Here is an 18,168-nt window from a genome sequence, read left to right as displayed (position 1 = left end):
CTCAATTTCACCACTTTTGAGAACTCCCCCCATTGTCTTGGATACTATTAATTGCTAATACTGCAAAGGGGAATATTTCATACTGTTTGAAAACATTAAAATAGACTCCTGTATCTTATGTTTACACAGCTGTTATGATCCCTTTGATCTTCAGTGGGGATAGGCCATTTAGAATTCTCTTTGGGCACCTGGGATAAGCTCAAATCATAATGACAAAAAGGCCTAGCTTGGTGGTGAGACCAATGACTGAGGTTGCATTCAAAAAATATTCTGGCGAGGGTGAAAAGATTTTTCCAGATCATTCAGTTGTACGCCTTGCAAGACAATGGCTATCCCGTTCAGATGACAACTGCGAGGCACTCTCAGGATTTCTATGAATAGCAGGAGTTTTAGGAATTAGCTGGAGCATCACTGATGTAATTGCACAAAGAGATCCAAATGTGTGGGAAATCAAGGCGCTGACCCACTGGCATGACCTGAGGCTCACATACACGAGACTGGACCTCAGTTTCTTGTAACGGCTTCCTGATATGATTCGTGTGGCTGAATGTATATGACTTTCAAATTATGCAAATAAATATAGAAAGTGTACAGATGTCTAGAGAAAGCCTGGCAAGCTGTAGAGTAAAGCATTTTTCAGGTTGCATTACATTAAACACAGCTTTTAGAACACATTCAGTTACAGGGTTCTCCTGTTAAAATTTAGACAGCCAAAGTACAGTTTTGGTGGTTTACAGAAATGTGATTATTACAATGTGAGATTTGATAATTGTGATGATTCTTAAGCACTCATTTATGATCATGGTGCAGTTTTTTGGATGCAAATTGCCCTTTTTAAACTTTAATTCAGCCTTTTTTTGCAAAATTTCAACATAAAAGCAGCCAAAATTGTCCACTTCAATTGGGTGCAACATCTTTGTATTTTGTGATGCACAAGAAAATTGTGGCAAACATTTCAAGTGTGGGATAGTCTTGCTTTCACCAAGTGTGTGGCATAGGGCACTGCATCTAGTGGCATACAGTGTATACTAAGGGAGTGATAAGGAAGTCGAGGGTTAGCTTCTTTAAAATAAATGTTTTAAGAAATAGGCAGAGAGATTGTAAGACTGTCACTAGTCCATTAGTTTTGAACAATTTACAAAAAAAGCAAAGACCTGATTGGTTGCTATTGGTAACTGCACTTGTACAGTTTAGTACCCTATGCTCATAAATTTGCCTCACAGTATTTATAAGAAGTAATGTGGTGACTAAGAGCAAACTGTTTCCAGCTTTATCTGGCTTAGCAACATACTGAAAAAATTTAATTGCACTGTAAATTAGTTACAGTATATTTGCCAAACTATAGAATTACGTGTTTGCAGCAATCTCACCAGCAGTTTCATCCTTTTACATTCTTTTTAATATTCCCCTGGTATCTTTGTGTAATTATCTGCAGTTATAGCATTATAAGTGTTGAACATGTTTTCACTTTATTGTTTTAATTCCATTTCAGCATCAGCCCAAAGGAAAATAGAAGCCTACAATGTTGGGGGATCCTAAACATTAAAAAGCTAAGGAATAAAAAGACGTATTGAAATTGTACTAATGCTTTCTCTTTTAAAGGAGCAGTATACAAACTAGTAAAAATGTATGTTTTTAAAAATAATTTTAAGAATATATATTCTGCAATGATATAGGGCTATGTCTATGGGATCACCCATGTCCCTACCCATTTATGTGTTCTCGTTAAGGTGCTACAGTCTGTATCCACCCATTTTGTGATACCATAGAGCAGTGCTGTCCAGGTTCGGACTGGGAGGAGAAGGGCCCACAGGGGCTCCCCGCCCCAGAGGCCCTGCAGGGCACCACCCGCAGGGCCCCCAACCCCCCTCGCGGCATCCTCCCCCGAGCACGTACATTTAACGCGTCGGTGGAGGGGCGGTCGGGCAGGGGGAGCGCCGGCAAGGGTCGGTTCTGGGCCGCCGGGGCCCACCGGGATTTTTTTATGCAAATAATTGCATTCTGTTTTATTTGAGTTTTACACAGTATGCCAACTTTTTAAAAAAAAAAAAACAGGGCTGCAGTAAAGGACATATTGCCCCTTTTCAGCTACTGGGTGCAGCTTAAACAATTATGAAAATACAAAATTTATAGGGAGAAATGTAAATATGACATTTGGCCATTATATTAGAAGATATTTTACAATATAGTAACTATATATATATATATATATATATATATATTTTCTGGCCAAACTTCCCATCTGAAGCCAAAGCCTAAGGCACCGTCACTAAGTAACATTTTATGGTGTTGATGGACTGAAAGAAAGCGGAAGCTCTCAGTATTTACTATAAGCAAATTACTGGAATGGAAACATTTTGCCTAAAACCCTTTATAACTTTTACATTTTAGTGCAGATAACAGCTATCTTCCAATCTGGCCTTGAACATGTGCTTATATCAGAAACAGTTAAAAAGAGGTGTTTGGGGGGGAGTATGTGTAAACAGGGAGTGAACATGAGCAGAGTTGTAAGTTGTACATCCCCAACATGTTGCTCCCAGCGGCCTAAAAGCAGATGCGTATTTTTAGATTGTTGGCTTGGAGGCACATTTTAGTTGCATAAAAAACACTGACAAACTGAACCTTCCGTAGGCTACCTTTACATTTGTATAATATATAACCGATGCCACAGAACTGGCAAATTTCCCCAACTTTAAAACATAGATTTTTAAAAATAGTTTCCCTTTTCTCTCTAATAAAACAGTACCTTGTACTTGATCCCAACCAAGATATAAATAATCCTTATTGGAGCAATCCTATTGGGTTTAATTACTGTTTAAATAATTTTATCAGCACACTTAGGGGCACATTTACAAAAGCACGAACGCTCGAGCGTTCATGCGAACTCTCCGAGCGTATTTTTGCCGTTTTTTTCGGGCGTCCGCACAACTTTTTCGTACAGCGCACAACTTTTTCGGACGTTTGCACGAAAAAAATCGGAAATGTTTTACCGCTGATTACAATTGTTCGGTATGAAAATTTCGTGACTTTCGGATCGCCAATACGATATTATCATGGCTAATACGATTTTTTCGTGATATTTGCGATCTTCCGAAATTTTCGTTTCCAATACGATTTTTTCCCATTCGTGATTCGGATTCGTGGATTAGTAAATGTGCCCCTTAAGGTAGGAGATCCGAATTACAGAAAGACCCCAGGTCTCAAGCATTCTGGATAGCGGGTCCCATAACTGTAACAAAAAAATTAGTAATTGTTGCATGTACAATTTGGGCACCCTAGTCAGTATTTAGTAACACCCGTCTTTGGCTTGTAAACAGCTTTTGTATCCAGCTGAAAGTCTTTCAGTGTGATAGATATGCCCCAAGACAATTTGCACATAGTATGTTATATTCTTGTGTATCTGTCTCGCTGTCTATTGAGAAAAAAGCAAAACATAAGTGTAACATTTTATTGTTGCTGAAGGGTTAAGAAAAATTGTATTTGCTCTAAAAGATGATGATTTCTAAAAAACGCATTTGAACATGATTTACAGTTGGTACAAAGGTGGAGAATATATCTCCATTGCCTTTCATTCATGCTTTCACGTTTTGTCCTTGAAGCCATTGCTACATCCCAACATGCATCACTGCTTCCCCCACAGCTCACAACACTTTTGTCCTTCAGCAGAATGCTACTTATTGTCAGCACTGTGTTCATCTAAAGGTAAAGGCCACTGAAAGGCTTAGTACTTGACAATATAATGTTTCTGTAAAGGTGAACTTGCATTTTCCACTTTTACATTATGTCGCTACTTTTGGAATTTAAACTTTTTAATACAGGTATGGGACCCATTATCCAGAATGCTCGGAACCAAGGGTATTCCGGATAAGGGGTCTTTCCGTAATTTGGATCTCCATACCTTAAGTCTACTAAAAAAACAATAAAACATTAATTAAACCCAATGGGATTGTTTTACATCCAATAAGGATTATTTATATCTTAGTTGGGATGAATTACAAGGTACTGTTTTATTATTACAGAGAAAAAGGAAATCAGTTTTAAAATTCTGAATTATTTGATTAAAATGGAGTCTATGGGAGATGGGCTTTCCGTAATTCGGAGCTTTCTGAATAACAGGTTTCCGGTTAAGGGATCCCATACCTGTAATAGATTTACATTTTCCTAAAAATGTAAAATGCATTTAGCCAAAAGTAAAGCAAATCCAAACAGTTTACCTGCTGAAGTGCATGCTGGGAATCCTACTTATTTAAACTTACATAGTTAAAGGTAGCACCTCTTTAGCCCTCTCACACAGCCAGTAAGAACCCAGACACCCTACCTAATACAACAGAGCCACTAGTATCCCAAAATTAGGAATCTGACCTTAGACAACACAGCCCATTGCTGCTCTACTGACATGACAAATATACGGTCTACTCCAATAAGGCATGATTCTATGATGATCTACTGCTGTTAGGAAGCTGAGCAAGGGAAGTAAAATTAGCAGGGTTGTAAAGAAGGGGGGGTGAAATTTGTGCAGTCTACATGACTGTGTGGAGGATGTATAACTTACTGTGTATTTTTGTGGGAGGAGGTTGGGATATGAATTATCTGTGAGTCTGCTTGGGTGTCTGTCTGTTAGTATATAGGTGCCTGTGTGTGAGGGGCACCTATGTGTTTACATGGAGACCTTTATTGGCATGTGTGTGGTGTAGGAGGAATGGGCACTACACTGCTCATATTGCACTCTGATATATTTAAAAATGCATTTCATTAATTTTGTAGGGATTTCTGTCCCAATTATACATTGTGCAACATTATATTAAACATTTAAATGCCACATAAATGTTCGGAAAAAAAACAGTGAGTAGCTCTTAGGGAAAGATATAAGATTGTATGCCCTCTTTCTCCATAGGTTTCATAAAAAGATCTTAAGATCTGGCCGCCTTTATGGAACGTATGCTTCTCCACATAAGATCTCTATACCATATATGACACTGGATTTCTGGGGACCACCATTAATAAGCCGATAATCAAACGCAACAACATAGGCAAATATATGATTGGTTGCCCAGGTGCAAATTTGCAGTGTTTATAAATGAGCCCCCATCTGTCTGCATGTGATCTGCTATAGGAGTGCACTTTGCCACTGTACCAGCTGTGCTTACTTAGTGTGATGGGCACAGTTACACTGGAATTCTGCAAAAGGACAGTTGGTTTGAGGGTAAAAAACACAGTAACTAGCTCTGATTAGTTGCACAAAGTAAAGAAGCCCAGCACTTAAATGCAGAATCCTGAAAATAGATCTTATTTGGCTGTATGGATCTGTGAGGCAGATACTAAAACTTTTCATATTTTTTTTTTTAATTAAATTTAAATAAACTCATTATGAATGTCTGACATTTTTTAAAAAATAATCTGAACTGAAAAAGCACGTGCAGGAAAAGCTGCAACTTTTTCAAATTGTCACACAAAAGCCAGCATCAAAAATCAGAAAACCTCTAACAATTCAAAGCAAAGGAAGATCTTCCAGGAAAGGGAAGGGACATCTGCTGTTGACCTCTACATGAACAAGTTTTAGATGTAGAGCAGTGCTGTCCAACTTCTGTGGTACCGAGGGCCGGAATTTTTCCGACCTACGTAGTGGAGGGCCGATAATGGAAGCCAGTTTTGACTACTCCCCTTTTTGAAACCGCACCCACTTGAAACCACACCCATGTTATTACATGACCATACCCGTATTAATGGTTGTAGTACAGCAAAAACCTGCCATACTCTGCCTGCCCTACCCTGCCTGTGTGTGCCATACTCTGCCTGCTCTACCCTGCCTGTGTGTGCCATACTCTGCCTTCCCTACCCTGCCTGTGTGCCATACTTGGCTGGTTTGTGCCATACTTGGCCTGTGTGTGCCATACTCTGCCTGCCCTACCCTGCCTGCATGTGCCATACTTTCACTGTGTTTGCCATTCTTGGCTGGTTTGTGCCATACTTGGCCTGTGTGTGCCATACTCTGCCTTCCCTACCCTGCCTGTGTGTGCCATACTCTGCTTGCCCTATGATGCCTGTGTGTATGGCACACACAGGCAGTCTACAGTGACACAATGCTGGCACTGCTCCTACAGTCTGCACAATAACTATATATTAAAAAACTTTTTAATTGCAGTACCACCTCAGTATATGTTCCTTTTGTAGTGTGCAGGGATTATTTGTGGGTTTCTACTGCTCCTGAGGTGTGAACAGGGGAACAATGGGGGTGATTACAGCCTGAGCCTGAGGTGTGAACACTGCAGGGGGTGAACAATACAGAGATTAAAAGGTGTGAACAACACAGGGGATTACATATTTAAACAATACAGCCTGATTACAGCCTGAGGTGAGAACCATGCAGGGGGCCAGTTAATCACAGTACTGATACCATTTAAAGCTTACACAAGAGTAAGCCATCAAAGCAGCCAGACAGGTGGGGGGCCACACAGAGGGGGGTCGCGGGCCGCATGCGGCCCGCGGGCCGCCAGTTGGACAGCACTGATGTAGAGTATTTTTTGATTTGGAGTTGTCACAGTTTTGTTGCATAGTAAATCTCAGAAAAGTCTAAACATTTTTTTCAGCAACTATTAGTGCCAAAAAATCCAATTTGAGAAAAAAAAATATCCGGCCATTAGTAAATCCACCTGTGTCAGGCTTTGGAAAAAAAGGTATCTTTTATCTGATATGCTGCAATACCCAAGGTTACAGATGCCCAGCAATTAACTGGCCTTGAAATACACATGCCATGTGTTTAATCAGGGATGTTATATTTATGTGTGCTGATGAATGCACCAAATATACAAATTAGTATCTGCAACAATTTTTTAAAATATCACGTGATATTTACGCTTCAGATTCGGTTTAGCCAGGCATTTGGATATGACAGAATCCAATTCCTGTTGAAAAAGGCTCAGATTAGGCTAAATCCTGAATTTGGATTATACTTAATTGTAAGTACAGTAAAAATACTGTGCTTGTGCTCAGTGCATTTAGACATATCAAGCAGCATTCATATGTGTTAGACACAGGCACAGTACAATGCTTTGACATCCATACCCCATAGTATGTAAACATATTTCTCTGATACATCTGCTGAATAGAGAGGTACAGTTTAACCCTTTAAGTGCCAAGGGACGTAGATTCTACGTCCCAGGTACCAAGGGACCAAAGTGCCATGGGACGTAGAATCTACGTCCAATGGCACTGTCGGGTTTACAAGCGCTGCGCTCGCTTTTAAAGCAGCGCAGCGCTTGTAAAGCCTTCACAACCCCCTAGGCAACGAGCGAATAAGGACATACTCACCGATCCGGTCGCCCAGCCGCACCGATCGTCGCTCCAGCCAATGACAGCAGTGGACACGCATTGATGACGTGTCCACTGCTGTCCCTTTAAATAGCGCCGCCTACTGTCGGCTCCCTCACTCCTGCTGCGCACGTTGGACCGGATGGAGCTCCCCTGCTGCCTGCCTGCTGGATTTATCGACCCTGATCGCCTCTGATCGCCTGCCTGCCTTGGGTAAGCTGAACTACAACTCTCTACCACTGTTTATTTTGCTTATTTCTATCTCAACTGTCTAAAAATTTTTTTTTTTTTTTTTTTTTCAATTTTTTCTTCTATCTTTGTCATTATTACACTTTTGTACACATACACACTTATTTACAACTTTCCCAAGCACACACAGACACTTACACACACACTTACACTTACACTTTTTTTTTTTTTTTTTTTTTTTTCTTTCTTTCTTTTCTTTTCTTTCTTTCTTTGCTTTCTTTGGCAGTCTTTTTTTTTTACTAAAACTTTATTTCTGATCTTGCTCTATAATTATCTGATTTATTTGGTTGCATTTTAGTGTTTTTTTGGCATTTTCATAATTGATTTCTGTTTTTGAATTATTCTATTGCACTGTAACTTTTTTATTGCTATTGGGTGCTGAATTTGCAGTGACGTTGGTGGATCCAGGGCTCTGACCACCGATTTCATTGCAATTATTGTTCTTCTGTTGGTTTAGGTGGTTTTATTGGATTTTACTGATTTTATGGTGTTTTATCTTTGCATTGTTCTTTGTGTGTTTAGTGCCCCTAAAAGGTTGCTTTTGCAGTGACATTGGTGGATCCAGGGCTCTGACCACCGATTTCATTGCAACTATTGTTCTTTGATTGCTTTTAGTGGTTTTATTCCATTTTAACTTCATTTGATTTCAGTTGTTCTAGAAAGGTCCAGAGGTGCTAAGATTGTTCTGGTAGTTTCTATTGCCAAGGGTTAGGCTGATGCCACACATGGCGTAGGGCTGATTTTTTCAGCAAGTGGAAAAACGATTGCCGAAAATTCAGCCCTACGCTTGCTACTTGTGCCTGCACCCGAATGAATGGGATACGCTCGGGTGCAGGCACATGTAGCCGATATACGCATGAAAACGCGAGACTTTGCATTCTCACGCGTTTTCATGCGTATATCGGCTACATGTGCCTGCACCCGAGCGTATTCCATTCATTCGGGTGCAGGCAAAAAAAAGGGGTGCATAGAGTGCAGCCCCAATATTATGCATTTTCAGGTTTGGTGGCCATGTACTTATGCGCAACCAGACATAGGTATCGTTTTATTCAGGGGAACTTGCAGATTGATGGTTAGTAAGTTTTTGGTAGTTGCCATGGAGATTTTGGGGAGAAATCTAGGTTTTTTATCTGGTTTTTCCTTGATTTCTGACCAAAGCGCTGACTTCTGCAAGGGACTGCGGCCACAATTTTCCATGTAGAAAGAGAAGAATGGTGTCTCTGAATAGCTGAAGGTGTGCACTTTTCGTAAATATATAGATTGTGGGGGTTATCTCACAGGTAGGGGGGGTTAACACTGAAAAACTGCAGGTAGTGCACATAGAGCGCAGCCCCCAAAATTTCAACTGAAATTGCCCTTATGCATTGCCCCTGTTTTGGGGCATTTGGTGGCCACGTCTTTATGTGCACCCATACATATGGGGTATCGTTTTATTCAGGGGAACTTGCAAATTGAGGTTTAGTAAGTTTTTGGTAGTTGCCATGGAGATTTTGGGGAGAAATCTAGGTTTTTTATCTGGTTTTTCCTTGATTTCTGACCAAAGCGCTGACTTCTGCAAGGGACTGCGGCCACAATTTTCCATGTAGAAAGAGGAGAGTGGCGTCTCTGAATAGCTGAAGGTGTGCACTTTTCAGAAATATATAGTTTGCGGGGGTTATTTCACAGGTATGGGGGTGTTTAGACTAAATAACTGCAGGTAGAGCACATAGAGCACAGCCCCCCCTTATGCATTGCCCCTGTTTGGGGGCATTTGGTGGCCACGTCTTTATGTGTACCCATACATATGGGGTATCGTTTTATTCAGGGGAACTTGCAGATTGAGGTTTAGTAAGTTTTTGGTAGTTGCCATGGAGATTTTGGGGAGAAATCTAGGTTTTTATCTGGTTTTTCCTTGATTTCTGACCAAAATCTAGGGTTGTATCTGGTTTTTCCTTGATTTCTGACCAAAGCGCTGACTTCTGCAAGGGACTGCGGCCACAATTTTCCATGTAGAAAGAGAAGAGTGGTGTCTCTGAATAGCTGAAGGTGTGCACTTTTCGTAAATATATAGATTGTGGGGGTTATCTCACAGGTAGGGGTGGTTAACACTGAAAAACTGCAGGTAGTGCACATAGAGCGCAGCCCCCAAAATTTCAACTGAAATTGCCCTTATGCATTGCCCCTGTTTTGGGGCATTTGGTGGCCACGTCTTTACGTGCACCCATACATATGGGGTATCGTTTTATTCAGGGGAACTTGCAAATTGAGGTTTAGTAAGTTTTTGGTAGTTGCCATGGAGATTTTGGGGAGAAATCTAGGTTTTTTTATCTGGTTTTTCCTTGATTTCTGACCAAAGCGCTGACTTCTGCAAGGGACTGCGGCCACAATTTTTCATGTAGAAAGAGGAGAGTGGCGTCTCTGAATAGCTGAAGGTGTGCACTTTTCAGAAATATATAGTTTGCGGGGGTTATTTCACAGGTATGGGGGTGTTTAGACTAAATAACTGCAGGTAGAGCACATAGAGCACAGCCCCCCCTTATGCATTGCCCCGGTTTGGGGGCATTTGGTGGCCACGTCTTTATGTGTACCCATGCATATGGGGTATCGTTTTATTCAGGGGAACTTGCAGATTGAGGTTTAGTAAGTTTTTGGTAGTTGCCATGGAGATTTTGGGGAGAAATCTAGGTTTGTATCTGGTTTTTCCTTGATTTCTGACTAAAGCGCTGACTTCTGCAAGGCACTGCGGCCACAATTTTCCATGTAGAAAGAGGAGAGTGGCGTCTCTGAATAGCTGAAGGTGTGCACTTTTCAGAAATATATAGTTTGCGGGGGTTATTTCACAGGTATGGGGGTGTTTAGACTAAATAACTGCAGGTAGAGCACATAGAGCACAGCCCCCCCTTATGCATTGCCCCTGTTTGGGGGCATTTGGTGGCCACGTCTTTATGTGTACCCATACATATGGGGTATCGTTTTATTCAGGGGAACTTGCAGATTGAGGTTTAGTAAGTTTTTGGTAGTTGCCATGGAGATTTTGGGGAGAAATCTAGGTTTTTATCTGGTTTTTCCTTGATTTCTGACCAAAATCTAGGGTTGTATCTGGTTTTTCCTTGATTTCTGACCAAAGCGCTGCCTTCTGCAAGGCACTGCGGCCACAATTTTCCATGTAGAAAGAGGAGAGTGGCGTCTCTGAATAGCTGAAGGTGTGCACTTTTCAGAAATATATAGTTTGTGGGGGTTATTTCACAGGTATGGGGGTGTTTAGACTAAATAACTGCAGGTAGAGCACAGCCCCCCCTTATGCATTGCCCCTGTTTGGGGGCATTTGGTGGCCACGTCTTTATGTGCACCCATACATATGGGGTATCGTTTTATTCAGGGGAACTTGCAGATTGATGTTTAGTAAGTTTTTGGTAGTTGCCATGGAGATTTTGGGGAGAAATCTAGGTTTTTATCTGGTTTTTCCTTGATTTCTGACCAAAGCGCTAACTTCTGCAAGGGACTGCGGCCACAATTGTCCATGTAGAAAGAGAAGAGTGGTGTCTCTGAATAGCTGAAGGTGTGCACTTTTCGGAAATATATAGATTGTGGGGGTTATCTCACAGGTAGGGGGGGTTAACACTGAAAAACTGCAGGTAGTGCACATAGAGCGCAGCCCCCAAAATTTCAACTGAAATTGCCCTTATGCATTGCCCCTGTTTTGGGGCATTTGGTGGCCACGTCTTTATGTGCACCCATACATATGGGGTATCGTTTTATTCAGGGGAACTTGCAGATTGAGGTTTAGTAAGTTTTTGGTAGTTGCCATGGAGATTTTGGGGAGAAATCCTAGGTTTTTATCTGGTTTTTCCTTGATTTCTGACCAAAATCTAGGGTTGTATCTGGTTTTTCCTTGATTTCTGACCAAAGCGCTGACTTCTGCAAGGGACTGCGGCCACAATTTTCCATGTAGAAAGAGAAGAATGGTGTCTCTGAATAGCTGAAGGTGTGCACTTTTCGTAAATATATAGATTGTGGGGGTTATCTCACAGGTAGGGGGGGTTATCACTGAAAAACTGCAGGTAGTGCACATAGAGCGCAGCCTCCAAAATTTCAACTGAAATTGCCCTTATGCATTGCCCCTGTTTTGGGGCATTTGGTGGCCACGTCTTTATGTGCACCCATACATATGGGGTATCGTTTTATTCAGGGGAACTTGCAGATTGATGGTTAGTAAGTTTTTGGTAGTTGCCATGGAGATTTTGGGGAGAAATCTAGGTTTGTATCTAGTTTTTCCTTGATTTCTGACCAAAGCGCTAACTTCTGCAAGGGACTGCGGCCACAATTTTCCATGTAGAAAGAGAAGAGTGGTGTCTCTGAATAGCTGAAGGTGTGCACTTTTCAGAAATATATAGTTTGTGGGGGTTATTTCACAGGTAGGGGGGGTTAACACTGAAAAACTGCAGGAAGTGCACATAGAGCGCAGCCCCCACATTTTTAGCTGTAATTGCCCTTGTGCATTGCCCCTGCTTTGGAGTGTTTGGTGCCCATGTCTTTATGTGCACCCATACATATGGGGCATCATTTTATTCAGGAGAAGTTTGTCTTTCAAATATGCCTTTGTTAGAAAATTTTTATGAGATTTTTTTTTGTCAAATCCACATTTGATCATGCGTCCAAGTTTACGTTTTAGAAAAAAAAAAAAATGTCATAAAAAGTTCCAAATTTCACAATGCACTGACAAAAGGTATTTGGCTTTTGAGTGAAAACTACATTGCACCTAGAAACCTGAAGGTCTGTAGTTTCTAAAGATACCAAACATGAGGGGATATTTTAGATTTACATATAAGTTATGCTGCATTAACTGTTACAAGCGCTTTTCTGCTTTGTTCTGGTGTGATATTGTACTAAGTATTGCTTTAGTTTGGGGGTTACTTCTGGACAGGAACTGTGGGGTACCACCACATATTTGGTATCGTTGGAATTGGGAGTATCAGGGCTTTTACAAACAATAAAAAAAAGTGAGTAAAATTAACTTTTCTATGGAAAAAAACCTCAAAATATACAGAAATTTTTCATAATTTTATTTTTTTTTTACATATTTCACCCAAAATACACATCATATCTCCAGAAAAGTTATAAAATTTGGTATGTATGTCGAAGCCCAATTAGTGACGAAAAAAACGATATATAATTTCCCTAGTTTCGTGGAGGTTTTCCTACCAAAAAACATTGTTAAAGTGAATGAGTACAAAATGCTTAAAAAACGTCTGGCACTGGGGGGAACCGAAATGACGAATTCGGCTGGCACTTAAAGGGTTAAATGGTCATGTTTTCACCCCATAGTAGGTATTTAAAATTTTGTACCATGGCAATTGGTTGTTAACCTGCCGATCGGACAGGTTAGAAACATTCGGTCAGATTACGATCTGAATCTGAGCATTGTATAACATATGTAAACTGCATAAAATGAAATAAAGGAGTTTTACAGTGCTTACAAATTAGCTTCTGTTAAATAACAGTGTTAAAAGCAGAACTAAATCAATAAACAACATCCTTACATAAGTATTTTGTTTTGTTCAAATGAGACAAAGAAAGTTGGAGAGAAGCAATAATGGCCTTAGATGAATTGGAGCAATAGGTAAATTGCAATGGATCTAATGACTTAAGGCGCTTGGCTTTAATATGTCACATAACTACTCTTTGAGTGCACTTCATAAAAAACTCAGGAGCAGCCAACGGTGGGCAACTCTCGGGAACTGTAACTGACAACTTATGTCTTTATGTTGTGGGGGCGGAACCCACTGCAAGTAATTTAAACAAAAATAATAAAACCATATGTGCACACGTGTAATAGCTGAAGCTCTCCTTGACAAAAGTCTGGAATCCTCTCTAGGAATCTATAGGAAAATGTGGCTGAATGACGGATTACTCTTGATAGTAGTTGGAAAATTGCAGCTGACACATTTGCCACAGGCCTTCCCTGGACAATTTCTGATGCTTTGTGCCTGAGACTTGTGTCAGAAAATAATCTCACCCAGAGAAATTCCCATGCAGATATTTTTCTTTTTAAAGTTATAATAACAGACTGCTTCTAAACAAAGTCTAGGCTAGAGCATAGAACTGCAACTCAAGCCTAACTCAAGCCTTAGGTCTTACTTAGAAAGTTCCTGTGTGCGCCTACATTGCTATTTTGATTTGATCCTCCAGTTCCGTAAGTTATGTCAATTAAGTTTATATGTAACTTATTCCAAAGAAGATTTTCATTGGGCCCGACACAACTGTACCCCCTCTCATCCGGATTGTGGCCCTGCACGTGCAGAAAATAAAAAGCATTTATCCAGGGTTCATCAGGACAGAGGGGCGTCACTAGAAACTTGTTCCAAAAAGAGAACACCACTCTCTTTAATCTACAGGCAGTCAGTCCTTGCATAGGCCCAGGCACCACACCAACACCTACTAGCTCACTCACTGAGATGGAACCTTCTGTCCTTTTCCCTTTCAGCACACAGCATGTGTATTTTAGTCAGAGTTCTTGCAACACAAGTCCACTGCATGGATTTATTGACTAAATTATGTTTGCATTTGTCTTCTTAGTTCTTTCGCTACCCCATATGATGTATGCATCAGGACCAGCTCAAGGGCAAGGCAAGCAAGGCACCCCCCTTAGGCCCCAATTTTAGTTGACCCTGCTTGCCCAGACCCCCAACCACAATAATTTGCAGTTTCCAGTAAGCAGTGGGCGTGCCTCAGGAGCCCCAGACATTTACTGCCCCCAAATAATTTGTCACTTCCTGGCTTGTCTTTCTGTTGTGCCCAGGTCTCAAGTACTTTATTTTGTTCAAATGAGACAAAGAATGATTGTCTCATGATAAGTAACCCTATTTCAATATTTTATGCAACCTAAACCTCACACCAAGAAACACACAGCGAGTGGGTGAATTTTTCTGTGAAAAGATCAAATTTCACACTTAAATAAATAAGCCCACTATTGCTTTATCAACAATGCTTATCTGAGACAGCAAGTCTATAATCACTTTTATGGGGCTGATTCTTGAAGCTGGAAATCATATGAAGGAGTAAAATATTCACCAATGAGCATTGTGTCAGGAATCACAATAGGAATGACAATGCACTACAGTTAGGCTATATGACTGAGCAACGGCCAGGTAAAAGTACAGAACCATTAATGTCTCCTTGCCAATATGCTTTAGCAATACATTAATAAATACTTTATTTACATTAGCCCTATGGGATTGGTAATGCATTTTTCCACTTTCTGTAATTAATAAATGATTGCAAGGGCTCTTTCTGAACATGTGCACAAATATGGCTAATAAGAGGTAGCTGAAAAATAAGAACTCAGGCACAGTACTGACAAGCATAATTGTTAGCCTCAAATAAAATAAAAATAAAGAAAGGGAGAAAAAGAAGAATCGTGTGCTGTATGAAAGTCATAAGCTCACAAAAGTAGATGTGGGGTCCAGGGGCACATATCCAAGCTATGCAAAAAGAGGATTAAACCCTATAAATAAATATGGCTAGGTTTGCCATATTTTGTATACGGAACTTACTCCACCAGCCAAAAGGTTTAACAGCTCTATAATAGTAATGATCCATGCCTTGTCACAGGAGAGCTCCCCATAAGATTAGAAATCACCACTCTGCGCTTGTGAATAAGAAATCAATTCAAAAACACTTAGGGGCTGATTTACTAATCCCCAAATCCGAATGGGAAAAATTCGGATTGGAAAACGAACATTTTGCGACTTTTTCGTATTTTTTTTTCGTTACGACTTTTTCATTGCCAATACAAATTTCGTGAATTGTCGCGACTTTTTCATAGCCATTATGACTTTCATGAATTGTCGCGACTTTTTCATTGCCAATACAAATTTCGTGAATTGTCGCGACTTTTTCATAGCCATTATGACTTTTGTGAATTGTCGCGACTTTTTCACTGCCAATACAAATTTCGTGAATTGTCGCGACTTTCGTATTGAGCACTCGAAAAAGTCGCAAAACACCGATCGTTACGAAAAAACGCATTCTGACGCTTTTCGGACGTTCGTGGATTAGTAAATGTGCCCCTTAGTGAGCTGCCAGATACCAAAAGATATTGGGGAAAAATTAGTTATCTCAAAAGAAAGTTATTTAGTAACATCGCTCATATAAATAATCGTGATCACAATTAATTAAAAACAAAGGAGCTCCCCATCTTGGTTTCTGTTAGTGACACTCACATGCTCTGGGTAGCTGTTGAGAAGCTGAGCTTTGGGGTTGTCATAAATTATCAAGCAGAAAATAAGGTTGCCTGTCACAGTAGCTAATGCTATAGGGCTGACTAGAAATCGGGGGTTGTTTCCACTCACTATATATATATATATATATATATATATATATATATATATATATATATATATAATGATTCACGGTTTAAATGAGTCATAGACTGAAGAACACTGTATAATATATATAAATGTGCACACTTTAAAATACTCGTAACAACTTACACACTGTTGGTCTACCTGCAAAGTCTCCAACGCAAAGCTTTACATAACAACGAGGTAAATACCATTGCTTTTCTTCGTCACCCAGAATATAGTTTCTACCATAGAGGGCTGCTGGCTTGTTAGATATTATGTGCCTTGAACTGAATTATATACTCTCGAAATCAACGCACCAGGGACGGCGCCTAAACTCCCTTTCCAGTACTCTACAATAAGAATTCGACCGTCTGGCTGGTTTTATTGACGTCATTTGCCTGCGCCGGCCATTTAATGATCACAAAGGAGTCACTCCTGTTTCGGGCTCTGTTGGCGACATGTCGGTGAATTATGCGGCTGGCTTGTCTCCCTATTCCGATAAGGGACGATGTGGGCTCCCGGAGGCATTTGATCCACCGGACGAACTGTGTCGCAAGGTAGTGGAACTAGCTGATATGATTCGGAAATCCTCCTACGTAGTATTTCACACGGGAGCCGGGATCAGTACTTCCTGCGGAATCCCAGATTTCAGGGGGCCTAATGGAGTGTGGACTCTGGAGGAGAAAGGTGTGAACCCAAAGTTTGACATCACGTTTGAATCTGCATGTCCTTCCCCTACCCACATGGCGCTGCTTCAGCTGCAGAGGGTTGGCATCCTGAAATTTTTGGTTAGCCAAAACGTAGATGGCTTGCATGTAAGATCTGGCTTCCCCAGAGAGCAGCTGGCAGAACTACATGGAAACATGTTCGTGGAGGAATGCAGCAAATGTAGCAAACAGTACGTGCGAGATCAAGTTGTAGGAACCATGGGGCTCAAACCTACTGGGAGACTCTGTGATGTGCCCAAGGTGCGAGGCCTGAGAGCTTGCAGGGGGAAGCTCAAAGACACCATTTTGGATTGGGAAGACTCACTTCCTGACAGAGACCTAAACCTAGCCGATGAAGCCTGCAGGAAAGCAGACCTGTCCATTACATTGGGGACATCACTGCAGATTAGACCCAGTGGGAACCTACCACTCCTCACCAAGCGCAAGGGTGGGAAACTAGTTATTGTAAACCTTCAGCCGACCAAGCATGACAAGCACGCGGATTTGAGAATACACGGTTATGTGGATGAAGTGATGACACAGCTCATGGAGCTTTTGGGTCACAAGATACCAGTTTGGACTGGTATGCCTACTAAAACAGAGCCAACTAATGGAAACTATAAGGAGGAAAATCATTTCTACAATGATTCAGTGCTGGGTGCTAACCCAAACCAAAAAAGAGAAGGATGCAAGGAAGAACCTAATCTCGAGCCAAAAAAGGCAAAAGTTGAGCCAGCATGTGTATGATACTGGTCTTCTTAGTTCAAAAAAGGTGCTATATTCCTTAACTTGGCTCTAACTTTGTTTTGTGCTGGACATAAGAATACCCATATTTGGATATGTATGAGCCAAACTATTTTATATAATGTTACACACAGTGCTGTATTAGCTTGTACATGTCTTCTTGACTGAGACAGGCACACACATTAGAGAAAATGTATCCGTGAGAGATGTGCCACTCAGTTTCACTAAAGTTTTCTTTTTCAGGATGTATATCTAGCAATGCATATAAAAAGACTTGATATTGTACATTCCTCTATTTTTAAAAAAAGGGAAAAAAAAACAAAAAACAGTTTACAGAACTGCCAGCCATTTCTTTAAACAGAAATAAAATACAACTTTCTCAGATGCAGCAAGATATATTTAATTGATTTTTATACCACTGCTGGCTGGTTGCATTCATAAAACCGCAGTTTAAATAAATGAATTGCCTAGCTCACATGCATGCCAAGTGACATTGCTGACCTGAACCACCTTTTTGTCCTACCCTTCTATTTACAAGGAGCTTAGGCAGGCATAAGGTACACTGCTTCGGTTTCCCTGTGCACTTGTGCAAGTGACATAACTATGCTTTACTTGTGTAACCGTGGCAAAGCATAAACCAGAAGCTTGAAGCAATAATCATGGTGTAGAGAACCCCCACTATCCTAGTGATACTCCTCCAATAACCCCCACTATCATAGTCATACTCTTCCAATCAACACCGTACCTTCATGAGCTTCCTGACACCATGCCAGTTTTAATAGATTATGCTGATTGGAGCAACATTTCAAGGAATTTATTCCAGAAAGATCCTTGTA

General features: G+C 40.7%; 2 protein-coding genes across 2 annotated transcripts in view; one reads left to right on the top strand and one right to left on the bottom strand.

Moving 5' to 3' along the window:
- Positions 1 to 16,193, bottom strand: part of LOC108647857 (coiled-coil domain-containing protein 150-like) — a 44,160-nt gene extending 27,967 nt beyond the window's left edge. The window contains exon 1 of the mRNA XM_018094828.2: positions 16,029 to 16,193. The gene's annotated coding sequence lies outside the window, so the exon portion shown is untranslated. The remainder of the gene's footprint in view (positions 1 to 16,028) is intronic.
- Positions 16,194 to 16,333: 140 nt separating this feature from the next.
- sirt6 (sirtuin 6) lies at positions 16,334 to 17,718 on the top strand. Its single transcript, NM_204022.1, is given in 1 exon segment — positions 16,334 to 17,718. A coding segment is annotated over 1 exon segment (996 nt). The 5' UTR covers positions 16,334 to 16,339; the 3' UTR covers positions 17,336 to 17,718.
- Positions 17,719 to 18,168: the final 450 nt, after the last annotated feature.

This window comes from Xenopus tropicalis, chromosome 6, assembly GCF_000004195.4.
Source record: "Xenopus tropicalis strain Nigerian chromosome 6, UCB_Xtro_10.0, whole genome shotgun sequence".
Classification (NCBI taxonomy): domain Eukaryota; kingdom Metazoa; phylum Chordata; class Amphibia; order Anura; family Pipidae; genus Xenopus; species Xenopus tropicalis.
This window is presented reverse-complemented; position numbering and strand designations above follow the sequence as displayed.